The sequence below is a fragment of the Lutra lutra genome, chromosome 6 (assembly GCF_902655055.1).
Source record: "Lutra lutra chromosome 6, mLutLut1.2, whole genome shotgun sequence".
Taxonomy (NCBI): Eukaryota; Metazoa; Chordata; class Mammalia; order Carnivora; family Mustelidae; genus Lutra; species Lutra lutra.
The window spans coordinates 19,510,664-19,538,079 of record NC_062283.1 but is presented as its reverse complement, the minus strand read 5'-3'; the positions used below and the strand labels follow the sequence as shown (position 1 = coordinate 19,538,079).

Sequence of the window (27,416 nt, the reverse complement as noted above, 5' to 3'; positions counted from 1 at the left end):
GTTCCTAATGCCTTAGCACCTTAGTTCCTCATCTGTAAATTAAACCTAACGACTAATAAGAGGGCTTTGGAATTGACATTAAATGAGATAATACAGTAGCTACTAGACTCACAAATAATAACCGCATATTAATGCCGCGGAGAACAGTTCTTCGCACAGTGTAAGTAGTTAAGGAGTGTTGTTACCACTATTTGTCTTCTTACTGTACTATCCCTACTGAAAATACTTTCCTTACTCCTTTCTTCTAATGAAAATGTTTTACTTGTCTTCAAAGAACAGTTCAAGGTTGACAGTTTTCATAATAAGGACCTTCCAGATTAATCCTTTCCCTACAAGGATTTTCTCTTATTTGAAATCCCTTTACCAGGTAGGTATGTATCTCACCACTTTATTTTGCAATTGCTTAAACAGAGTTTTGCCTAGTATTTCACAATTCTGCCTTTCTATCCTACTCAAACCCAGCCCCAAATAGCTCACAAGTTCCATAACAGGGAGGGACTGTGATTTCCCTTTCAGAAAAATGTTAGGTCCCTCCCTATGAGAATATGGTAAAAGAGGAGGACTCTGCTTTTCAAAAGTAATGTTTTTATCAGTAACCATTTATTTTAGTTATATCAAAGACAATATTTTAGGACTGAAAATTATGTTCCCAATCATTGTTTGTTCTAAAAGAAAAGATGAAAACAAAACAAAATGGGAGCTGATTAGATCTGCCTTCTTTCTATGGCATATTAATATTACATCATTTTTCCCAAGCCGTGGCTCTATCATTTCCTGATTGGATTTTTTTCCCCCTGACTCCAAACATAACTTTTTAAAAAAATCCGTTTTGCGGTCTTTGGTTGCTTCTTCATTTTCCAATCATTCTGGGTTTAATGTAAAAGAAGAGTTAAAAGACCATAACACTATTCTATCATTTGTTACGTTCTTTAAAATTTTAATTAGAAATTAATCAGATTTCTAATCAGACAAGTAAATCATCAGACAGAGGCAAACTTTTGTTCCTTATAGGGACTGTCTTTGGTCTCAGACAGAATGATCATTTATAGAAATTTCAGTCCCTTTGGAGTAACTGATTTTTTAATTCTTTAGCCACACAATAATAAAGGCTTACTTTCTAATTTCATGAAATATGCTTTTCTAAAATACAAGAAACATCATGGGACTATACCAAACATTCCTTCTTCATGATTAGAGATCCCAAGGTGAAAAGGCCCATTATGCAGACCTTCCCATCACCTCCATATCACTTACTGGTTATACCTAATTCAGTAGGAAGCTGTTTCCCCTGTTGTCTCACTGTTTTAGGAGACCGTACCGATTTTAAAGCATCGAGAATTTGGCAAATTATTTTCTTTCAACCAAAAGATTTTTTGAAATTAGCACCACATACAGTAATTGTGCCACAGACAACAGTTAACAACATCCCGACTGATCTCACACAAGAGAAGCAAATGCATTCTATCAAGGTGTGTGTATGTAAACTTCAAATACATACATAAGCAAATAATTTTGGTTTGGTAGCAGAAGACGTTGGCTGAATTCTCATTCATTCATTTCAATGAACACAATTACTTCATGACTACAATGTGTCACTGTTTTAAGTGTCGGGGTACTGCAGAGAACAGTCTCTGAGCTCATGGAACTTACGTGTTAGTTGGGGAGACAGACAACATATAGATAAATACTGAGCACATTAGGACTTGGCTCATACGTTAGGTCGTGGTGGATATTCCGGAGAAAAACAAAGCCCAGTAAAGACGCCAGAGAATGCCAGAGTGATGGGCGTTATTACAAAGGAGCTAGGAAGGTCTCACTGTGGACACTTGAGCGGAGATCTACAGGAAACGACAATGCACAAAAACCTGACAAGAGTATTCCAGAGGGAACACTGAAGTGGGAGCACATTTGCACATACTAGGAGAAGAATAAGGAGGCCAGAGTAGCTAGAATGAAGTGTGGGAAAAGAAAATGGAAGAAAATAAAAGTCAGAGTGGGTCCACTCATGTAGAAACGTCCAGGCCACTCTAAGGATTTTGGCTTTTCTCTAAGCAAGGTGAGGAGATCCTGATATAGTAATGACAGGAGCCAAGTCATATTTTAAAAAGATCACTCACGCTCCTATGTGGAGAACAGATAACAGGGAAGAAAGACATGAGTTATGTGACTACTAGAACAATCTAGGTGAGAGGTCGTCATTGTGGCTTAGACCAGGGTGGTGGCAGTTAGGGACATGATGAGGGCGGTCAGGTTCTGGTCACGGTCTCAAAGTGAAGCCAAGAAAATATGTTAATAAAATACATGTGAGGGAATGAATGGGAAGGAGAATGGAAAAGGGAGAAGAGGAAGAAGATGGGGAGCAGAGGCAGTCAGTGAAGAAGAAAATACTGGTGAAAATTCTAACTGGTAAAGTGCTATAAATAATTGGTTAGTATTTTAAACTGCTGAATTCCTAAAGATTTCTAGGTAGAGACAGACTGAAGCAAAACGAGGCAAACTTAGTCCCCCACCTAACTCACAAGATAAATAAAACGTTAAGAAAAACAAAAGGTAAAAAATTCCATCATTTACCGAACAAGGGTGAATTATAGTTGTATATTGTAAACTCTGAAATATGGCAGCCAAGAACTGAGACTCCTAATCCCACTTTAATTACTTCATCCCCCAAAAGTTAGAAAAAGAAAATGAGTTAACAAAATTCTTAGAACTCTAATATGCTTACATTTGTACAGAAACAGACTTGGAGGGGAGAGAAACCACATAACATGTGAGAGACAGATAAGATAGATGAAGCACCTATTCGGAAAAGAAAACCTAATACAACTTTCCACAGGTACTTTGTTATACAAAATAACAATATGAACTCATTAAAAGAGAGCAAACACACTGCATGAAATGAAAAATGAAATCACAGTGCTAAGGAAACAAAGCGAGAACTATCACAATATCATTACAGATCTAATCAATAGATCAGAAGGAACTGAACAGTCTACGACTAAATAAACAATCGGTAGCGCTGGAAGTGCAGGACAGAAATCAAATACTGCAAACCTTGATAAAGTTAAAATTTTCCAGTGATGGGCTGGGGAAGAGAGGCAGGAGGGGAAAGCGGCCTCCAACTCTCAAGGCATAAATTAATGCAGAAATAACAACAACATGACTTTAACTGCTGAGTGTTTTTTAATAATTTTTTTGTTTTTCTAATTTCTTCTTTGCTCTTTAGTAACTACTATCTTTTATAGTAAAGAAACACTTAAAATAACTTAAAGGCTGCATCTTGATGACTTGATGGGCTGCTTTTTCCCTATCCTCCTAGAGCTCTCATTTACTTTTTGTGATTTTTAAGGAGCCACAGGTCAGTTTTTGTTCTAAAGCTTCTGGTCACCAAATCTGGAGACACTCTGCAAGGTGGGTGGCTACCCAGCCCAAAGCAGAAATACTTCCAAGCTGACGATTCCGTCATAGTTCTACATTCCAGTAATTCAAGACGTCTGCACCTTGCTGCTCCACAGTTCCTTAGTTCTGTGCAACACGTGGGACCACCCGCTTAAGGCCACACCTGCAGAATTCTGAGCGCACAGCTCTCCACCGTGCACGGGAAGAGATAAATGTGGCAGTTGTGTTAAGAGGCACAAAACAAAACCTAACTCATCCCTTGGCTTGCAAAATGCTACTTAGGTTGGAATATATTCCAGTATATTCCATATAAACTTGCTTGCATGATTTCATAAAACTCACAGATTTTTACCAAGTTTAACCCAATTTTTTTTTATATACTCAAAGTGTAGAAAAGGCAAGTTACAAGCACATCTCAAATACATTCATAAGTATTCTCATTAATAATAATTCAAGCTTTATTGTTAGTATAACATCTAGAATGATTGTCAAGGTTAAGGAAATGACAGCACAAACAAAGCCTACAGTCAATTTTAGACGTTCTACTACTCCACTCAAAGAAACCAAACGTAATCTCGGGGTATTCACTGTCTCCAAGCTCCTAAAGGCATCAGACTACATAAGACTAACCTGGACTTGAATACAAAGACTTGCTTTTAGTTATCAACCAATCTCCCTGTAGCTTTCCTTCATAGATCATTATGTTACTGGCTAGTTTTGTTTTTTCTTTTTTATTCCCCAGAAAGGTATTTTTTTCAGTTACCAGCATTATCTATCCCTGGACAAGCTGAATACTGTCAATATAGATCTAAGGAGAAGCCTTGAGTAAAAGCAGTTATTAATAAAACTTTTATGTCATTACTTGATATGTTTAATAAGGATTCTTTTTGAATATCTCTCCAAAGTATAACATTTTGCTCAATGAAAAATGTTATAAGATACAAATATTTATGACAGGATTTTTTTTTTTTAAAGTTAAAAACTCTAGTATCCTGTTTGAAAAAGAAGCTTCATTTCATAGCCTAGCTCCTAATTATCAAACTTCTTCTTATGGATAATTAAAAAAACAAAAAAGGTAAAATGTGTTCCAATAGTCTCACATCCTAAAAGGACTGGCTGTCTTGGGCACCCCGGATGCACACTTCTCACTTCGGAGATTGAGGTTCTCAATGTCAACGGCAACGTACATGAATCACGAGATAGTCAATGTTCTCTGTGGCAGGGCTTCCAATTTGTACGTTTTGGTTAAGAATTCTCTCTCTACCTATTATCAAAATACTGAAGGAAATACATTTTGGCATAGCATTCATTTGAAATAAAACAATATATATATTAAAAACAAAACGAAACAACAACAACGCTGGCTTACATCTCTGGAGAACATGGTTTAAGTTGTCCTGCATGATTTCTCTACATTTGGGAAGAGTATGTTCGTTTGTTTCATGGATCATATTCTTCAAATTTTCAAGAACTCGCATTTCTCGAAGACCACGTTTTTCCTATTAAAAGAAAGCAAATTACTAATACATACTGTGTCTTAAATCTCAGTAATTACTTTCTGGGATTTCCAGCCAGGTTTCGGTTGTTATGCCATTACTTATTAATGAAATTTACACAGCTTTTTTCCAATTATTTGGCAATAAATGAGGTCACAACCTGGAGGCATTTTTTTTATTTGAAATGCTTCAAAAGTTGCAATATGAGTAATATTTTTATAGCAACGTTTAAAACTGGGCAGGAGAAACTCTAAATGAACAGAAAGAGGCCTAGACTGCCACATACTTCATTCTGTACAGAAAAGAAATTAGACACCCTTGATCTAATTTTAATTTTGCTGTTCTTACATCAAACACATAATAATAGCTCCCATTACTATGCTGTTTTTAAATCTCATTCCATTTTTCTCAAAAATTGTGCAGTAAAGGCAACAACATGTAGATACTCCTCTATACAGAGAAGAGTTAACATTGACCATTCTCTTTAGAAAGGCCTGCTTACAAGGTTGGCCTTTGGCCAGGGTCTGGGACCTGGCCCAGTAAATAGTTCCCTGCACTAGTATAAAACTTTCTATAAATGATAAGACATATCTTTTCTTCTGGGACTCTGGAATTTTGACACATGCCAGGCACAGACTGCCTACCTGAGCAATTGCCAATAAAATCCCTGGACTCCTAGACTCCGGTGAGTTTCTCCAGTAGGCATTTCACCTGTGTTGTCACAGCTCATTGCTGCGGAAATGCCGCACATCCTGTGTGACTCCACTGAAGACTCTTGGAAGCTTCTGCCTGGTTTCCTCCAAAATCTATGTCATGCACCTGTTCCCTTTGCTGATTTTGCTGTGTATCCTTCTGCCATATTAAAGCCTACACACCAGTATGACCATATGCTAAGGCTTATTGTCAATTACAGAAACTGGATGGGGCCTTGAGGACCCCAGACACACCCCCACTTCAGAAAGTGACTTTAATACCACCCCCCATCACCACCACTTGAGGGTAGGCCAGACTTAATGACTTGCTTCCAAAGAACACAGTAGGGAAAGCAAAAAATACTGACTTCATAGTAAAGACAATGAAGGCTGACATCATTAGTGATGTCATGGTGATAACATGTACCCTCTGATGTCATGTGACAAGGGCACTTCTCCAAAACCCATAACCCAGCCTAATCTTAAGAAAAACATTAGACAAACCCAGATTGGGAGACATTCTACAGGCTAATGGCCAGTATTCAAGACTGTAAAAGTCATGAAAAACCAAGAAAGATAACCATCACAGGCCGAAGAAGATGAAAAAGACAGTCGAGTAAATGCTATGTGGTACCCTGGATTAGGTTCCAGAATAAAAAGAGGACCGTAATAGAAAAACTGATGAAACCCAAATAAAGCCTAGTATTTCATCAATAGCAATGTATCAATGTTAGTTTCCTAGTTTTTTACCCATTATATAAGATATTAGTAGGGAGAGAAATTGAGTGAGGGATATATGAGAACTATTTATACTACCTTAGTAACTTCACTGTCAGTTTAAAATTAATACAAAATAAAAAGTTCATTTAAAAAAGAAGGGTAGTAAACTTGATTGTAGGGAAATAATAAGTTAATAGTATTGCTGAGGTTCTTATTTTGTTCTGAGCCACTCTTAGCTCTTCTTCATTTTGTTTTGAGCTGCTACGGAGCAGCTATGGCCAGATTTTTACTAATTTTTCCACAGTAAAAATGAAAAAGTTATACAAAGGTTGAGAAAGAATCAAAAGTGAATCCTGTACTTATCACCAATCAACAGTTCTCAACTCCTGGCTTTTTTTGGTTCCCTCTGTAACAATGCATACCTTCTCCTGCCCACAATTCTAGATTCTTTTGAAACAAATCCCAAACAGCACATCATTTCAACATCTTTAAAAGACAAAGATTCCTCTGTAAAAAAAAAAAAAGAAAAAAGAAAAAAAAAAAAAAAAGAAAGAAAGAAAAAAGAAAAAAAAGTACACGGGCTCCTGGGTGGCTCAGTTGATTAAGGGACTGCCTTTGGCTCAGGTCATGATCCTGGAGTTCTGGGATCGAGTTCAGCACTGGGCTCCCTGCTTGTCAGGGATTCTGCTTCTCCCTCAGACCCTCCCTCTTCTCATGCTCTTTCTCATTTTCTCTCTCTCAAATAAATAAATAAAATCTTTTAAAAAAAAAGTTAAAAAAATACAGTAAGACCACCTCTCTGTCCCTTTCTCTCCTCACACTCACACACACACGTGCTCAATAATAATTCTTTAATACTATTAAATATCAAGGCGGTATTCCCATTTCCTCAAGTGTCTCATTAATGTTCTTTTTTATCCCCATTTAAACCAAAATCAAAGTAAAACTTATATATTGCAACTGATTAATATGTTTCTTAAATTTTCTTTTAATCTACAGATTTCCCCTCCATCATTTTTTTCTTTGCAATTTGTTGAAAAAAAAAAAAAAAGTGAGTCATCTGTTCTGCAGTTTCCCACAGTCTGTTATTTGGCTGAATGAACCCCTGTGGTGTAATTTAACATATCCCTTTGTCTGTTCTCTTTCCTGTAAATTAGTAGTTAGAGCTAGAGGCTTGATCAGATTCAGGGTTTTGTTTTTTTGTTTGCAAGAGTATTTCAGAGGTGGGCTGTGTACTTTCAGCAGGATGTTGGTAGCATTCCGTCTTCGTTTATCAGCAGGAATACTTCTGGGAAAAAAAAATTTCCTCTCAACTATTTAGTTACTCTTAGGAATGCTTACATGTGAACAGCAAAATAAAGCACTTGATTATTTCCTCTTATTTAACAGTTAAAAATAATGATTTGGTTCCCTAGTATTCTCTAAAGGTTTCTGTTTGTTTCTACACATTCCTATGACTCACGGAATTAACAAATTTGAAGTTTTCAAGTCATTACAGTATTTTTCCTTACTGGTGGTCAAACTGTCCTATCTTTGTCCAGTGGGAGCCCAGTCAACTGGGTTCTGCAATGCTTTAGACAAAACCGTATGTTTTGGGGGCGCCTGGGTGGCTCAGTGGGTTAAGGCCTCTAACTTCAGCTCGGGTCGTGGTCCCAGAGTCCTGGAATGGAGCCCCGCATTGGGCTCTCTGCTCGGCGGGGAGCCTGCTTCCCCCTCTCTCTCTGCCTGCCTCTCTGCCTACTTGTGATCTCTGTCTAATAAATAAATAAGATCTTAAAAAAAATTGTATGGTCTTCAGTAGCCAATTTGCTTTCTGATACAACTGGGTGCTCCAGGCTCACCTTGTAGATTTCTGGACTCAGATTTGGAATCAGCAAGTCTCTAAACACCACAAATATTTAGGAATAGTATTTGAGAATGAACACTAGGGGCGGTCACTGCTACTGGGTCTGTCATTATTTCTAGGGCTTTCGGTGGACAAGGCTACAAAACAGGTTATGTGCTTTTAAAAGATCCATTTTAAGTTCATACTCACGAATTAAGAATAAGGTTTTTAATTACTGCTCTGTTACCCGTTTCTTTGCAGTTCTCGAAAACACCAGCAGAACTAAGCATTGGCTTTATCACCATTTCACTCAAACGACAATGACGACACTAGCTTCAAAAAATGATTACTGCAAACAGCTTAAGGGTTGGTTTGCTGTTGCTGCTGCTGTTCTGAAGGGATCTTCCATTAAGAACGTACCATCAAACTGTCGTGTTTCAAAGTTACTGGCAACAGAATTGCTCTCTGCATGCCAAGGCAACCATCCAGAAACACTGGTTTGTTTTTTGACGCTTTGCTTGATTTTTAGGATCTGTTCCTTAAAACTTAATTTCTTATGTAAAATACTTACATGTCTCCAAAGTTACACCTATAAAAAATATATATACATTCAAAAAAGTCTAGCTTCTATCCATGTCCTTTGCACTGTATTCCTAACTCTCTCCAAAGGTAATTATTTTAAAAACTTTATCCTACCACTGTCTTAAGTATGTGGATATACATCCACATACATATGCGTATATACACATATACACACACAGGCATGTATGTGTATGTGGATGCATTTGATGTGAAAATGCTGGAGTTTGGAGTGAATGGTCAAGAAAGAATTCTTGAGGTGTCTTCAGGGCAAAAAGGTGGTTTTTTTTAAAGCCTGGGGACAGGACCCGTGGGCAGAAACGGCTGCACTTGGGGTTGTGAGGATGATTGATTAGGGACAGTATAAGCCTCTAAGGAATTTGAGATCAGGCATGTTCAGGGGGGTATGGCCACAGACATCTTCCTTTAAGGAATTTGGAAGCACGGTTTCCAGGACCCTGAGGGACTAGCTGTTATGAGGTAAAGGTCATTTGCTACTGTTCAGTAAACCCTTAGTCATGCGACCCTTCAGACATTTACCAGGGGGCCACATGCTTGGAGGACTATTGCTAAAATACAGAGAGATATGGGGGTAGAGAAAAGGAAGTTTCTAAAGCAATTTTCGTACGTTAAAGAAGACTGAAAGGATCCTGGAGGTCGGGCTGGTATTAAGCTAAGACTGCATTTTGCTCTTAGCAAAGCGTAAACACAGAGGCAGTTGAGCTCTGAGAAGAAGGTCACTCTGTCTATCGCAAAGATTTGTCAATGGGCCGTAAGTTGTAAGGAAATTTAATTTTCAATTTTCTCTCTTTTGCCTTTATTCTCCCCATCGTATTTATTCATATGTAGGTGTAAGCATATATATATTTCCAATTCCTTCCTTCTTAAATGGAAACATGACAGACTATTCTTATGTCACTCTCTGAGGGAGACTCATAAATGCACACACACAACATACATAATCTTTTTCTGTACGGTCATGTGATCTATTTGTTCTCTCTCTCTTTTGGCATCTCTTTCACTATTGAGAAGAACTCGGCATTTTTGTTCTCACGGTTGTGTTTATATTAATACTTTATATAATACCCTTGGGCTCCACTTTTTTGGTGACTGTCTACTAGTTCCCTACTATAAGCAGCATTAATATTAGGATCACCTCCTTCTCGAGCTTTCACAGTTCTTCAGGATCCAACATGAAACAATGTCCTTTTACTCCCAGTTAATATTTATAAGGCAACAAGAGACGATATCCTACTTTTCATATACACTTCCCTCGGCCTCCAGTTTCTGCCACACCGCATCTGCACTATCAGAAAGCAGCCACTGCATGTTAAACTCTCTCCCTTACAATTACCATTCAGTCTTAGTTTTGTAAGTAAATATATATTTAATGCTTACCAACTATTGTTAGGTAGAAGTCTTACCAACTATTCAGGTCATCTGAAACTCACTCTGTGGATTAGATAATAGGCTCCTCAGGAAAGGCTCATGTGAACAATATTTGCAGAGTCCTGCATGACCCAGCAACAGTGGATCTGTGGTCCCTATAGCTCAGGGTCAGTTAGGCTAGACATAAAATCCCCTGCTGTTCAAATCCATTGTCTTCTAGCATAAGGCAGATAAGTCTGTTAACAATCAGGTCTTCTTCCCCATTTTGTCTATACGCCCAAAGAAAAAAATTTTTCTATGAAATCCAACAGATTAATAAAATTTCTCACTATAGGCCCTTCTGGGTTAATTTTCCCTGACAGCAGTGTGCCCTTCCATAAAATTTCACTAGTATTTTATTTCAAGAAAGCATTCTTGAATTTTAGTTTTCACATTTGTTCTATTATATCACTTTGGCTTTTTTCTGTAGGGGCTGATTATCAGACATATACTGTATTGCATCTGCTGTATTTACTATCAAAAACTACTCCTTTCTCTTGAATTCTTCTTCTCTCTTTCACTATGTCTTAAATTTCAAACAAGGGCTATCCATTGTGTTTATTCACTCCTGAGTTCCTCCTAGTTTAGTTTTCATTCCTGAAATTTTTTAAATTTTTAAATTTAAATTTTTAAAATTAAAATTTTATTATAAATTTATATTTTTAAAAAATTTATATATATATTTATATATAATTTATATAATTTATTATAAAATTAATTTTAAAAATTTAAATTTTTAAAATTTCCTTTTCTTGAATTTTTCACTTTAGCTTCTTTTTTTTCCATTTTTGTTTTAGCCAATCAATTTTGAGTTTTTCTGACTCTGATTTATACCATTTTTTCCTCACTTCTCATAGTTTTCTAATGCTTCCCAAGCTCATTTTAAATATTAGGGCATCTTTTTTTGTGGTCATACTTCATTGCCTTAAAGGACATTACTGTTATGGGATTTGACTCCTGCTTACTTTTTTTTTTTTTTTTTAAGATTTTATTTATTTATTTGACAGACAGAGATCACAAGTAGGCAGAGAGGCAGGCAGAGAGAGAGGAGGAAGCAGGCTCCCTGCAGAGCAGAGAGCCCGATGTGGGGCTCGATCCCAGGACCCTGGGATCATGACCTGAGCCGAAGGCAGAGGCTTTAACCCACTGAGCCACCCAGGCGCCCCATCCTGCTTACTTTTAAGTGAAATTAGTTATCCTCTGTTTTTAGAAGGGAAGGGTGGTCAGGACAGCCTTTCAAATTTGGAAGTTCTAGAATCCCTTTCCTGCTGTTTCACAAAGTATTCAATCTCCTTTAGTTTCTCTGGGTGCAGGGCCTTGTTCTAGAAGGGTGTTTTGGTTTGTGAGTTTCAAACTCATAGGTGGCTTCAGCCTAAAGACTTTCTTGTGGTCTGTTACCACTCACTCAGAAATTAGAACCTGTGAAGTCCCCTCCGAAGGTTCTACCTTTTCCTCAGAATGGCCCTTCAAGCATTCCTGATGGTAATTTTGAGGTTTTCTAGCATTCAACGCTTCACAAGACCCTCAGGCGTTCTTCCATGTCTTCCTTCTGTTTCTGATTCCACAGAAACCTTTTAGCTGTTGGTGATTTGGTCTTCTGGTATTTGGGGAATATCTTGTCTTCTGGTTTTATTACAGATGTTGCTTGATTTTGCTATCCTAGCTGTTCTATCTCTATAGACAGACTGAAGCGAAAAATCAGACCAATTATGTCAAAGCTGCTGCCACCTTGCTCTCGATGGCACTGGAATCTGAATAAATCAAGACTACAGAGATTTTTGCATTCCTTATGGTACATTTTTTCTTTACCAAGATACAAAAAAGTGGTTCTCAATTCAAATACAAAGACAATGAAAAACAGAAATGGGAGTTCTGTAGTTCTATGCAAATTATAGGTCTTACTCTAGGGTCAATGGATGGGCTCTGGGATTCCAGAATGCCCTTGAAATTGTACTTAAATTGAATAAATATGTCCTCTACATATTCTTCTGGAAGAAAAAAATTCTCCAAGAACACCATGATGTACTAAAGTTAAGAAACACTATCAAAGTTAAAATAAAATATAAAGTTATACCACATCTTCTTTATCCATTCGTCTGTTGATGGACATCTAGGTTCTTTCCATAGTTTGGCTATTGTAGACATTGCTGCTATAAACATTTGGGTGCACGTGCCCCTTCGGATCACAAGATGTGGTATATATACACAATGGAATACTATGCAGCCATCAAAAGAAGTGAAATCTTGCCATTTGCGACGACGTGGATGGAACTAGAGGGTATCATGCTTAGCGAAATAAGTCAATCGGAGAAAGACAACTATCATATGATCTCCCTGATATGAGGGAGAGGAGATGCAACATGGGGGGTTGAGGGGGTAGGAGAAGAGTAAATGAAACAAGATGGGATTGGGAGGGAGACAAACCATAAGTGACTCTTAATCTCACAAAACAAACTGAGGTTTGATGGGGGGAGGGGGTTGGGGGGGGTGGGGTTATGGATATTGGGGAGGGTATCTGCTATGGTGAGTGCTGTGAAGTGTGTAAACCTGGCGATTCGCAGACCTGTACCCCTGGGGATAAAAATATATGTTTATAAAATTTTAAAAAAAAAGCCAAAAAAAATAAATAAAATATAAAGTTAAGAATCCCTATCAAAACACCAATAGCATATTTCAGAAATAGAACAAATAATACTGACATTTTCAAGGACCCACAAAAGAACCCAAATAGCCAACATAGTCTTGAGAAAGAAAAACAAAGCTAGAGGTATCATAATCCCAGGTTTCAAGATATACTACAAAGTTGTAGTAATCAAAACAGTACACAGAACTGGTACAAAAATCACACAAAGGTCAATGGAACAGAATAGCGAGCCCAGAAATAAACCCATGTTTATATGCTCAATTAAGCTATGACAAATGAGGCAAGAAAATACAATGACAGAAAGATAGTCTCTTCAATGAATGGTGCTGGGAAAACTACAGCCACATGCAAAAGAATAAAACTGGACCACTTTCTGACACTGTACACAAAAATAAACTCAAAATGGATTGAAGACCTAAATGTGAGGTCTGAAACCATAAAAATCCTATCAGAAAACACAGGCAATGATCTCTTTAATATTGGCCTTAGGCAAAAGCAACAAAAGCAAAAAGAAGCTATAGGATTACACCAAAGTAAAAAGCTTCTGCACAGCAAAGGAAACTTACCAATAAACTGAAAAGACAAGCTACTGAATGGGAGAAGACATTTGCAAATGATATATCTGACAAGGGATTACTATCCAAAATACATAAAGAACTTATATAATTCAAAACCAAAACCAAATCATCCAAATAAAACATGGGCAGAGGACCTGAATAGCTTTTTTTTTTTTTTTTTAAGAAGACATACAGACAGCCAATAGACACATGAAAAGATGCTCAACTTCACTCACCATCAGGGAGATGCAAATTAAAACGATAATGAGATATCACTTCACACCTGTCAGAATGGCTAGAATCAAGAAGACAAGAAACACCAAGTGTTGTCAAGGATATGGAAAAAGGAATCCTTGTGTAGTGTTGGTGGGAATGCAAATTGGTACTGTGGAAAACAGTATGGAGGTTTATCAAAAAATTAAAAATAGAGGGGTGCCTAGGTGGCTCAGTCGTTGGGCGTCTGCCTTAGGCTCAGGTCATGATCTCGGGGTCTTGGGATCGAGCCCCGCATCCGGCTCCCTGCTTGGCGGGCAGCCTGCTTCTCCCTCTCCCACTCCCCCTGCTTCTGTTCCCTCTCTTGCTGTGTCTCTCTCTTCCAAATAAATAAATAAAATCTTAAAAAAAAAAAAATTAAAATAGAATCTACTACTGGGCATTTACCAAAAGAAAATGAAAACACCATTTTTGAAGACACAGCCACCCCTCTGTTTACTGCAGGATTATTTACAATAGCCAAGATATGGGAGCAACAGAAGTGCCCATTAATAGATGAATAGATACAGAAGATGTGAAATGTGCACGTGTGTGCATACACACACACACACACAGACACACACACACACTGGACTATTACTCAGCCATAAAAAGAGATGAGATCTTGCCATCTGCAACAACAGGGATGAACTTAGCAGATACTATGCTCAGTGAAATAAGTCAGACAGAAAAGGACAAGGGTACCTGTGTGGCTCAGTTGGTTAAGCATCTGACTTTTGATTTCAGCTCAGGTCATGATCTCAGGGTGGTGAGACTAAGCACTGCGTGGGGCTCTGAGCTCACTGGGGAGACTGCTTGAAGATTCTCTCCTTCTTCCTCTACCCTTCCCCCCAAAATTAATCAATCAAAAAAAAAAAAAAGGACAAATACCATATGATTTCACTTATATGTAGACTCTAAAGAAATAATACAAAGAGCAGAAATAAATCTATAAATACAGAAAACAAGGAGATGGTTGCCAGAGGGGAGGGTGGGGGGGGATGGGCAAAATGAGTGAAGGGGGTAACAAGTACAGGCTTCCACTTATGGAATGAGCAAGTCTCAGGGATAAAGGACACAGCACTGGGAATATAGTCAATGGTATTATAATGCATTGTATGGTGAAAATGGTAGCTCTATCTGTGGTGAACACAGTATAACATATAGACTTGTTAAATTACTACCTGTAGACCTGCAACTAATGTAACATGTCAATTACACTTCAATAAAAATAAAAATTAAAAAAGAAGCGCTTACTTAAAAGGTTATTTCTTCTAGCAGACAAACTGGTGGTCTTACATTGTAGAAAGGGAGTTTGTAGCCTCATTCATTTAAACAACAAATAGGCTCAATGATTGTGTTATATAAGACAGGATATTAGAAATTTTCTTTCAATCGCTAAACTCATCAGTCCCACAAGATTTAAAACCATATTGTGTGTATGTGTGTATAGATATGTCTATCACATGCTATATGGGACAGACTTTATCCTGGTATTTAATAATCTGACAGTCACTCTAATAATCTAACCAAAAATGAGAGATCAGGATGTCATGTGAAATTCTAGTTTGTCCTGCCTTTTAAGGAATTTTCTCTCCATTAATTCAACCCAACCCACATTCAAACTCATGGACACAATCCCTCCCGACTCTGTAATTACTGTATATATTTGAATCCTTTTTTTTGGCCTCTAATTTTAATCATTTTCTCTATTTTTCCCCCGTAGGGGCTAACATCCATTTTTCTTTCTTAGCTCAAACACCAACCCTTCCATGAAAATTTTCCTCCCCCCTCTGCTGGGAGTTGCTTCTGGAGTTGTTTCCTCTTGAGATCTCAAGTGCTCTGTGCTTATTTTATAATAATTCCACCATTAAAACTCACTGTTTATATGTCTTTTTTTCCCCTAGACTGTAAACTTCCTGGAGGTAGACTGTTTCTTATTTATTTTTATCTATCTCCTCAACATTATTTCTGGATTCATTCTCCTCTCTTCCTATCAGTCCCCAAATACTATCTGGAGTGGTAAATGTGCCTGTAAAGACTGCTTGCTATTTCCCATCTGCCTTCTTTTTTGTTACATGAAATGCAGATGTCGTGGTTAGAGCTCCCAAAGCCACCTTGAAAGCGTAAGGATAGGAGCAACACTCCAGGATGTAGAAGGCAAAGTTAGAAGAAAAAGTTGACTCTAGCCCTGGATATTGAGAGAAAAATAAATACTTATTAAAAAGTCACCATTTTTCAGGTTACTAGTTTAGTTACTAGTAACTAAACACATTCCTTACTGATATACCTAGGTAATCAGTAACTATTCAATAAAGCATTCAAAGAATAAACTTTTCTAAAAAATGAAATAAGCAATCAGAGGGGAAGAGGTGGGGGATGGGCAAAATGGGTGAAGGGGAGTGGGAGACACACGCTTCAGTTAACAAACTGAATAAACAGGTCATGGGGATAAAAGGTACAGCCCAGGGAATATAATTAATGGTACTGTGATAGCATTGTATGATGACAGAGGGAAACTACACTTGTGGGGAGCACAGCATAATGTATAGACTTGCTGAATCACTATGCTGTACACCTGAAATTGTGTGTCACCTATGATTCAATAACAAAAGTTTTTCCATTAAAAAAGAGACTTATGAAACTAAAAAAAAAGAAGAAAGGAAGAAAGAAAAGAAAGAAAGAAAGACATTTGTATAGGACCATATACCCCAAAAGCACTCCAGCAAAGCTCACTAGCAGTTCCACATGGAGAGGCCATGACCTCTCCCCTGCAGCTAGGAAGATTATGGTCCAGCAGACAATGCCGCACCCACAGACCCTACTGAACTAATGCTCACTGAAAGGGCTCTACTGAGATCTCTGTGCACCAGAATCAACGACATAGAATCATGCACAAAAGATCTGCATAAAGTCAGGAAAAGACAGTCAACTGTCCAGAAATACTAACAAGCACAAAAAGAGAGCTTAAATATGATAGAACTTCAATAATTTACGTAATGCTGCCACCGTGTGGCACTTGTTCCCCTCTTCTAGAAATAAAATTTTGTAAAGAAAAAGATGATTGTTCCCCCGCGCATTAACTTTCTGAAACACAAAAACTATAAACAACTTTAGTTTGAAATACTAGCCGGGTTTTCTTAAGATGAACTACATTTAAATGCGAGAGAGATGAAAGTTCTACAAGTCCTGACAATTCTACTTCACCATTCCTCTCTGCCCAACCATGCCATCTAGGGACAAGTTAGAGGATGTTATTGTCCACAGCAAGATGCAAAAGAGCTGTAAATCATGCAGGTATAAATTCAGATCAAAAGCCTCTAAAATACTTTCAGCTCTTTCCTTCTCACTTGAAGGGAAATGTCAGAACACGATACACAAAAAAAAGTTAGTTGAACCTGATACACAGGAAAGTTTCCACACTACTCTAAACCCTCAGGAAGACCAACTAGGAAGGTTATCATGTAAAAAGCCTGGATCAGGTATGTGGCAAGAAAAGGATTTGGGGCAGCTGGATGGCTTAGACGGTTGTGCATCCCACATCAGCTCAGGTCATGATCTCAGAGTCCTGAGATCAGCCTCCCCCACCCCCATCAGGCTCCACAGAGGACACTATGCTCACTGAAGGGTCTGCTTGTCCCCCTCCCTCTGTTGCTCTCTCCACCCCTCAAATTTAAAAAAAAAAAAAAAAAAGAAAACCATTTAAAGGAGTTATGTTACACTTGGTTGAAGCACTTAAACTTAGCTGACAAGATATTTTTGAGTCCTTCAGAGGTCAGTCTTTAATGACAATATGAGAATGCTTTATGAAGGATGGGTCTGTCTTCTTCATCAGGAGAGCACTGGTTCCTGACATTCTGTCTCACACAAAACAAGTGCTCGAGACACTTAAAGAATAACTTGTTTCTATCACACCCGGTGTGATCATTTCCTTCTCTAGTAAACATTTTTCTAACATAAGCTCATGTCATTTGCTTAGCAAATCTCTATTTTCCCTAAAATGGAACTTATTCTTGTTCAAATTATTGCAAATTCTGAATCAGAACATTTTTATTTGACTCTATTTGCTACCATCTTTCTCTTAATACTAACAGTTAACAACATTCATCAAATATTTCTATGTCACGGATTTTTTAAAGATAACATACCATTTAAGTGATCCGAAGGGGCACGTGCACCCGAATGTTTATAGCAGCAATGTCTACAATAGCCAAACTATGGAAAGAACCTAGATGTCCATCAACAGACGAATGGATAAAGAAGATGTGGTATATATACACAATGGAATACTATGCAGCCATCAAAAGAAATGAAATCTTGCCATTTGCGACGACGTGGATGGAACTAGAGGGTATCATGCTTAGCGAAATAAGTCAATCGGAGAAAGACAACTATCATATGATCTCCCTGATACGAGGGAGAGGAGATGCAACATGGGGGGTTGAGGGGGTAGGAGAAGAATAAATGAAACAAGATGGGATTGGGAGGGAGAGAAACCATAAGTGACTCTTAATCTCACAAAACAAACTGAGGGTTGATGGGGGGAGGGGGGTTGGGAGAGAGGGGGTGGGGTTATGGATATTGGGGAGGGTATGTGCTATGGCGAGTGCTGTGAAGTGTGTAAACCTGGCGATTCGCAGACCTGTACCCCTGGGGATAAAAATATATGTTTATAAAATAAAAAATAATAATAATAAAAAAAAAAAGATAACATACCATTTAATTCTCGCAAGAACTGTATGGTATATATTATTGCTCCCATTATTAAGTAGGCACCTTAAGCCTTAGTAAAGCAGGTAATCTTAGCTGGTAAGGAGGAGGGGCAGGATTTGAGCCCAAAGACGTCAGGCTTCAAGGCCCATGTTCTTTTTCCCCTCCTCAATATAGCCTCCTTTCCTGACATAGGGCTCGGTCTCACAACCCTGAGATCATGACCTGAGACAAAATCAAGAGTCACACATTTAACTGACTGAGCCACCCAGGTACCCTGGTTTAGGCATTTTTTAATACAACAGAGAATAAGGCATTTCTATACAATGGAAAGTCCTGACTCTTATGGTACCTCTATTCTAGTGAAGGAAGACAGGCAATAAATAAGTAACAAGGAAAATATCAGGTAGTTACAAGAGCTTATGGTAGGCAAAATTCTAAGATGGCCCTTAAGACCCCTGCCCCACAGTGTACACACACCTTCTCCCAGTTATTCAATCAAGCCCTAATCGAGGTGCTACTGTATATATATATTCTACAGATTTATTAATGTCCCAAATCAATTGACTTTAAAAAGGGGAGATTCTCTTCAGTGGCCCTGACTTAATCAGTGAGTCCTTTACAGAGTCTAGGCTCTTCCTGGCAAGCACGAGAGGGAGGGACTCCATGTGAGTGAGACTGACTTATGGTTTTGTTTTTGTTTTTCTGGTTTAAGTAATGTGTACATCCAATGTGGGGAGTCACACGCTCTACCAACTGAGCCAACCAGGTGTCCCCAATTTATGGCTTTGAAGATGGAAGGGGCCACCTGTCAAAGAATGTGAGTGGCCCCTAGGAGTTCAGAGGGGCCCCTGGCTGAGACCAAATAATGAAATGGAAACTTCACTATACCAGGGAAAAGAATTGGACTCTGAGCTTCAAATAAGAACAATGTCTGATCAACACCTTGATTTTGGCCTTGGAAGACTCTTAAACATAAAATCTAGCCATACCATGCCCAAAATTTATTCTCACCATGGAATTGGTAATAATCTTCATATAGCATGATAAGGGAATAATTTCTGGATAATATTCTGTGTGTCCCAGATTATCCAAATCCCACCACACAGTAATGATGATAAAGAGAGCTATCAGTTATTTATTCCTAGATACTAAGTAATATTCTCAAATACACACATACAGACACATGCATTGGGTGCACATGCATACCTTTGATCTTTACACCCACCCTGTGAATCAGGTGTTATGCAAATTTTAAGTAAGTCTGTTGAACCCAGAAATGGTATCTGAGCTGCAGCTGTGTCCCTCATCTGGAGTGCTCTGTGCCACAGGCTTTCTGTAGTTTTAAAGGATTTATGAAAAGGTTCTTTCCTTTTGGCAGGTTTAGACTTCCTGTCTGTTTGGGGTCTTATTTAAAAACAGCACCCCAACTCACACAGCATCATGACATTTGTGTGTGCAACAGCATTTACCATCTATCTGACAGCAGCTCGGGGCGTTACTATCTAATGCACAATGAACCAATTATATACGTGCCAAACACCAGGAATATGAAACAGGATGGCAGGCTGGTGCTTCAGTATTGCTGGAGCACAGCATGAAATGGTGGGTGGCAGACGGTAAAACCAACAAGGTAGGGGCCAAGAGAAGGATGCTTGGACATCCTATAGACAGCAAATATTATTAAAGGGTTTTATTTTATTTTATTTTATTTTTTTAAAGATTTATTTGACAGAGAGAGATCACAAGTAGGCAGAGAAGTAGGCAGAGAGAGGAGGAAGCAGGCTCCCTGCCGAGCAGAGAGCCCGATGTGGGGCTCGATCCCAGGAACCTGACATCATGACCCGAGCCAAAGGCAGAGGCTTAACCCACTGAGCCACCCAGGTGCCCCTATTAAAGGGTTTTAAAAATCGAAGTAACATCAGAGCACTCTGGCAGCATGGTAAAGACTGGATTTAACTGGGATGATGAAGCAGGAACACAAATCAGAAGGGATGGAGATATTGCAAATAATATCCAAAAGAAATGGTCACTGAAAGTGGGCCCTAACTGGTTAAGAACAGCCAAGGATGAGGCTCATGTTTTAATCTGAATACTCTGGGTGGGTGTTGATAATACAACTGAGAAAAAAAATATAGAATGAATCTGGGAGACCTACACCCATCAGTCTTTAAGACCTTTTTTTCACGGTATCTCATTTAAAGATGAAAAAGACTGAGATCAACAGATATTCAATACTCCAGATAGGCACCAGCACTTGAACCCAAGTCTCCTGCTGCTTAGGCTTACGCTCCTTCCATGAATGGTAATGCCTCTGAATGAGTTTTCCTTTGCCTGTTTTATGACCAGGCGAATGGAAATCAGAGATTTTAAAATCAGAGAAATCCCCTTCTGTATATGAAAACACTAACAACTAGGGCAGTATTTTTACAAAATAAGTTTTAAATACTCACTTCAAATTCTTTCACAAAATAACGGGTTTCACCTTGAATAACTGGTCTGTGATCTAAAAGCCTTGAGTGAATTTCTCCAAGGTCTGTAAAGACAAAATGAAATTCAGAGTTAATCCACACTGGGTGACGCAATTTCTAGGACCTCTAGTTTGTTTTGCTCTTCCCAATTCCCATGAATAGAGGTAGGTTAAAATCTAGTTTAGACTTGGAGTGAGAGGAAATCTCACCCACTGCCAGTAAACTGGCATAAGTACTTCTGAGAGCAATTGGCAATACCTGATAAAGCTCAAGACACGTATACCCAGCAATTTCATGCCTGTGTGCATACCCCAGAGAAACTCCTACACAGATGAAAGACATTTACAAATGTTTACTACAGCATGAGTGTAAGGTCGAAAGAAGAAAAAAAGTTAACAATGGAAACATACTTAGACAACGGAATACTAAAAATCAGCAGGTAAAAATGAATACACTACAGTTACATTTATTAACACGGATAAATCTCACAACTGTAACGCTCAACAAAAAAGCAAGTTCAGAAGGATAAAGCCATTGTATATATGCAGAAGACACTTCCTGTTGGGACACATACAGAAGCAATAATACTAGAAAGAAAGGCATGAAAATGATAAAGAGCAGGGCTCCTCAGTGGCTCAGTGGGTTAAAGCCTCTGCCTTCGGCTCAGGTCATGATCTCAGGGTCCTGGGATCAAGCCCCACATTGGGCTCTCTGCTCAGCAAGGAGCCTGCTTCCCTTCCTATCTCTCTGCCTGACTCTGTCTACTTGTGATCTCTGTCAAATAAATAAATAAAATCTCAAAAAAAAAAAAAAAAAGAGAAGGATAAAGAGCAAAACCAAGACAGTGGTTACCTTTAGAGAGGAGGGAGAACAATGCAACTAGAGCAAGGTTCCCAGTGAGCTTTGAATATTTATTTATTAAGATGGGTGGTGAGTGTGCATTACAGGTTTTTGTACTTTTTGGTACGTCTGAAAAAGTTGTGAATTTTAAACGTTTTTGGTTAAGTCATTCTACTCATCCTACTTTGTTACAACTATAAAATTAAAGAGGTAAACCTCAAACTTCCTGGAGGAAATTAGATCTCCAAATAAAAACATGTATCTTTCATGTTCATTTACTGGCATAGAATACATTAGGGGAAGTATGCTAAGTACAAAAATATAAAGAGAACTATTATTTCTGCTTAAGTCCTTCAATGGTTCATTACCCAGAACACTTCTGTAAGAAAATATAGGAGTTCATTAAAAAAAAAAAAAAGGTCTATGCTGAGTTAAGTTTGGGAAACATTAGATAAAATCAAGGTAGACACATTCCTTCACCTCAGATCTTCTGGGAGCCTACAGTTTACTTATATGAACTATTAAAGCCCAAGTGAGGGCTACAGTATGCAGAAATGTGTGGACTTTATTTGGTAAGAGAACCTATGTGGCAGAGTATCTGTCCACATTTCAATAAATACCAGCGTCTCTGAAACACAACTGGCTAACAGGCTGAAGTTCAATCCTTCTAATAGCCACACACGGTCCTCCATATCTGGCTCCAACCTCTTCTCCCCACACGTTGGCAATTCTGAACTAGCTGCAGTTTTCCAAACATACCAAGCTCCTCATATGTCCTTGCCATAGTCCATGCTCTGGAACCCTTCCCCAATCCCTGCTCTTCCTTCAAAACTGCTCAGATACCACACTTCCTTGAAATTTTCATTTGTTCTATTCAGGTTCCTCCTAGGTTTCAAGGAGTGTCCCCACTTAATGCTCCCAAAGCACCTGGGGCAATTACTTCTATCATACTACTTACTGTATTGTCCTGAAACTGTATCTCTCTTCCAGTGAGTATCTCAGAGACCAAATTATTTATATCATCCACAGAAGACATATGGGTTAACATGTATCTTTCTATAGGACAGAAAAGGCACTAAGCTTTGCTGATTTGAATGGGGGAGCCTGATAGAATGAGAACTTACTTGGCCTTTGGAGAGAGAATTCAGTTTTCTTTAGAAGTTTTCTTTAGAATAATGATCACCTCTTAAACCTGACATTCTCCCAAAATTTAAGAGAGTAAAGATCTGGGGAGAAAATACACATGACCACAGAAATGAAGCCACTAACTAGTTTTGTTATAACATTATAACAACAAAGCAAGCACATTACAATGCAGGAGTCCCAAGGATTAGAAATTCTCCAAGTCTGATAGTGTAAATATAAGCTACAGATTTTCACATAAATTCAACCCTAACCTTACCACATGCAAAGCATTCTTTTGTTGTTTGATACATTCTTTTGTCTTCCAAGGGTTCATACTCTAATGTGGGAGCTGGAAAGATACCGTTTTCACACAAAAGACAGAGATAAGCACTTTAACAGAAGATCAGTATGCTCTGTGGCTATGGAACAAGAAGAAACAGTGTACTGTATAGATGTCTCATTATCTAATAAAAGAAGTTTCTCCTCTGGCCCTGAATTTCCAGGCCTTTAGTGTAATATCATATGAAACAATTTACCGCAATTTTTTTCTGATAACATCCCCAGCATTACCAAACAGATGTTACTCTTCCTCACTACTTCTCAGATCCATTCCCTTGTTTTCATCCCTGCTTGTCTCATTAGGACTATCTGAACAGTCACACCTCTCTGTAACCCATTCCACAGAGTTCTTGTCATTTGCAGTAGTGATGTTTACAAAGCTGCTTCAAACACTGAACTAGCACATACAGAACTACTGCTCCTAGAGGAAATACAGGCTTAGGTTCCTGCAGGCCTCTGGTCACATTTCTGTCAAACCAAAATGTCATTTGTATCACACGGGTTTGTTTACCAACATCCTTGTAAAACATACCAGTCTTGGCATTCCAAAAATGGCCCTTCCAATATAACAATTTCTCCTGTATAACACTTACCAGTTATTTTTATCTGTATAACTTCCTTCACCTGCAAGTTGAACGTTTTTCACACTGTACCATGTCTGAAAGTGCGGCCAGCGTTTAACATTCTCCTGACCTTATCCAACTGACCGTGAATTTCTTTGGCTTTCAGTTTCACAACAATGCTGTCCACTACGCTCTCTCAATCACCTCAGGAATCCACAAATATAGCTGCTATCCTATCACCGCATCACACACTATAAATGATACTTTGGCACTCTCCAGAATGGCCTAACACACAAATTGGTGAATGTCCTTCCTTTTTCCGGATTGTTGACTGATTAACATTTACTAGCACCAAACAGCACTCTAACTGATACGTGAAAGAAACCTCTCTAACACAGCTCTCTTTCTCTGTAAGGCACACAGCTTTCTTGTACTGTAGGAAAACTCAGCACTATACACCTTGGAGATCATTCTAAAAAGCAAAATCCCCATCAAAAAGCACAAAAATGTGAAAAATATGGCACTAAATAAAAAGTAAAAAGGACACTTATGTGTAGTATAAAAGATAACACAAAAAGCAGGGCATTGCCTTGCTCAGTCTCAACTATAATGTGCATGTAGGGAGATTCAAATTCGTCTCTATTCTATGCACCTGGGAATAACCATGAAAGCACCATCAGTATTGAATCTGGAGTTACAAATTCATTTTAGCAATTAGGCAAATTCACAAACACCCAATCCACAAGATAAGGATCCACGGTCATCTGCCTGACTGGCTTTATTTGAAATACAAATCAGGGCACCTGGGTGGCTCAGTGGGTTAAGCCTCCGCCTTCAGCTCAAGTCATGATCTCAGGGTCCTGGAATCAAGTCCCACATTGGACTCTCTGCTCAGCAGGAAGAATGCTCCCTTTTCTCTCTCTCTGCCTACTTGTGATCTCTCTCTCTCTCTGTCAAATAAATAAATAAATAAAATCTTTAAAAAATAAAATAAAATAAAATAAAAATAAAACCACACAATTCTCACACTTACTGCTGGATGGCTTCCTATCATTCCAAAAAAAAAAAAAAAAAAAAGTCCAATCCCCTTAAAAAAAAGCTGAGAAGTCTTCTATGATCTGATTTCCACTAAACTCCACCTCTCTCAGTCATACTGTAGCAATGTAGTTTCCCAAACCTGCCATGCTGTTTGAGGCCTCCACACCTTTGCACATGCTGTTCTAAACTCAATCCAAAGGAGCCTTGCTCTGTTTTCTTAACTGTTAACACTTGACTCTTTAAGACTCATATCAGACACTCAAGTGTACAGGAAGCCCTTCTTGTTTCCCAGTCCTTACCTCTTAACACCCAAACCATGGGCCAGAAACCCTTAAAGACCTAGGGTACAAGGACAGAAATCATTTATTTATGTTTCCCTTTCACTAGACTCTGGCAATAAAATTCAACAATGATATGTTTGCAACCAATGGTCTTCGCATGAGGATGAACTAAAAACAGATTTTCAGAATGCAAAGAGAAAATGGTTCCATAAAAAAAGGCCAAGGAAATTCTACATATATTTGTAATTAAAACTCAATTTTCAATTAACTTGAAAAACTTTCTTTGAATTACCTTTAAAAAAAAATCTATGAAAATCTTTGAAAAACTATGCATCAAGAGATACAATCAACAGAGTGAAAAGGCAACCCATGGGATGGGAGAAAACATAAGCAAATCATCCATAAGCAAGGGGGTAAATATCCAGACTATACAGAGAACCCTGACAACAGCAAAAAATTACCTGATTGAAAAATGGGCAAAGGACTTGAATAGACATTTCTCCAAAGATATACAAATGGCCAATAAGCACATAAAAAGATGCTCAACATCACTGATCATTAGGAAAATGCAAATTAAAGCGGTAAGACAGGACTTCATACCCATTAGAAGGGCCACTGCCAAAGACACAGAATAGCATGTGTTGGTGAGGAGGTGGAGAACCTTTTGCACTGTGAGACTGTAAAATAGTGCAGCCACTATGCAAGACAGTATGGTAATTTCTCAAAAAATGAAAAACAGAATTATCACTTGATCCAGTGATTCCAGTTCTGGGTATACACTCAAAAGAACGGAAAGCAAGGGCTCACACAGGTCTCTGCATATCAATGGTCAAAGCAGCATTATTCACAGCAATAAAAGGCGGAAGCGACCCAAAGGTCCACCCAGAGATGAACGGATACATAAAATGTGGTCTATACATATGGTGAAATAATATTTAGCTTTTAAAAGGAAGGAAATTCTGACACACGCTACAACATGGATACACCGTGGGGATATTATACACAGTGAAATAAGCCAGTCACAAAAGGGCAAATACTGTATGATTTCATTTACATGAATTATCTAGAGTAGTCACATACAGAGTCAGAAAGTAGAACGGTGGTTGCCAGGGACTCGAGGGAAGGAGGGGATGCGGAGTTAATGATTCGTTGGTACCATGAGTTTCAGTTTGAGATGGATGATGGTGAGGGCTGCCCAACAATGTGGATGTCCTAATACCACTGAACTGTACACTTAAGAAAGGGTTAAGATAAATTTTATGTTACATGTATTTCACTGCAATTAAGAACACTTTTAAGTAGCAGTTCACTGAAGATAACATATGTAAACATTTATAATTTAGCCCTAACACTCACCCACCACTCCCACACTCCTAATCAGATTTAAGAGACAACCTGAAGTCTAGAAAAATAGCCACAGCCAATTGTGCTGGAACGGTCTACCATCCTGACAGATAAAGTTAAAATGAAATGGTCAGCAACTGAAGGATGTCATTCCCCTGATAGTGAAGGACTCTAGCATACTACGAGGGCTTCAACGCTGCAAGATGTTGGGACACGCGGGATCAGCATAGGGTTAAGAAAGGATAAGGATAAAAAATTTAAAAAAAAAAAAAAGAAGAAGAAGAAAAGGATGAGTATGAGAAAGTACAGAATCTGTCAAAGATCCTGCTACCGGAAAAGAGGGTTGTTCTGAGCTTCGGGAAACAAGTACTCAGGTTCGTGAGAATCCAGGATGTAACCTTCTTCCAGAGCAAAGCAGACAAGACAAATGGACATCTGTATACGCGTATGGCGCTTTAATGTTTTCAGATGTTTTCATGTAAGTTATCTCATATATGTTTACTCCTCTCATGATCCAGGAGCAGAAAGGGGCAGAGTAAGTAAAGTGGACCACCCGAAATCACCCAACTCCTAAGCGACCTGCAGCGGGGCGCAGGCCCTTCCCGACTCCCCAGCTCCATGCCTCCCTAGCTTTACAGGACCGTCGTGAGGCAGCGTCCAAAGAAGCTCGGTGTTCAAAAGTCCCCGGCAAGGGAAAGGGGCGAAGGGGCGGGGCCCAAGACTCTGGTCCGCGGCTTTTTCGAAAAAGTAGGAGGGATTGGGTTGGTTGGTTGTTACTGGAATGCACCTGGCGTAGGAAACCAGGCAGGCTCTGGCCACCACTCCCCCAACCTCCCACGAACGCAAGGCCGCCCGGAAACTGGGGGTCGTCCTGGGGAGCGGCCCCGGGTCAGAGGGTGCAGCTTGGGAGGTGGAGTGGCGCCGGGCTCCACCACAGCGATAGCCCCACCACTCCGTACCCTTGATAATGAGATGTGCTGGCGAGCCCGCGGTTCCCAGCGAATCCTTCTTCTTGTCGCCGCCGCCCGGGGTGGCCTCACTACCCACAGCAGTCTCGGATCCTCCGCCACTCATCGCGACCTGCTCCGCCCACCCGCCTCCGCGTTGCGCCTGCGC

At 39.0% G+C, this 27,416-nt stretch overlaps 1 protein-coding gene across 1 annotated transcript in view; it reads right to left on the bottom strand.

Moving 5' to 3' along the window:
• The window catches only part of BLOC1S5 (biogenesis of lysosomal organelles complex 1 subunit 5), a 45,024-nt gene extending 17,608 nt beyond the window's left edge, over positions 1–27,416 (bottom strand). The window contains exons 1-3 of the mRNA XM_047734491.1: positions 27,260–27,416; positions 20,753–20,835; positions 4,766–4,895 (exon numbers count right to left, since the gene is read on the bottom strand). Coding sequence (XP_047590447.1) covers positions 4,766–4,895; positions 20,753–20,835; positions 27,260–27,374 — 328 coding nt within the window. The 5' untranslated portion in view covers positions 27,375–27,416. The remainder of the gene's footprint in view (positions 1–4,765; positions 4,896–20,752; positions 20,836–27,259) is intronic.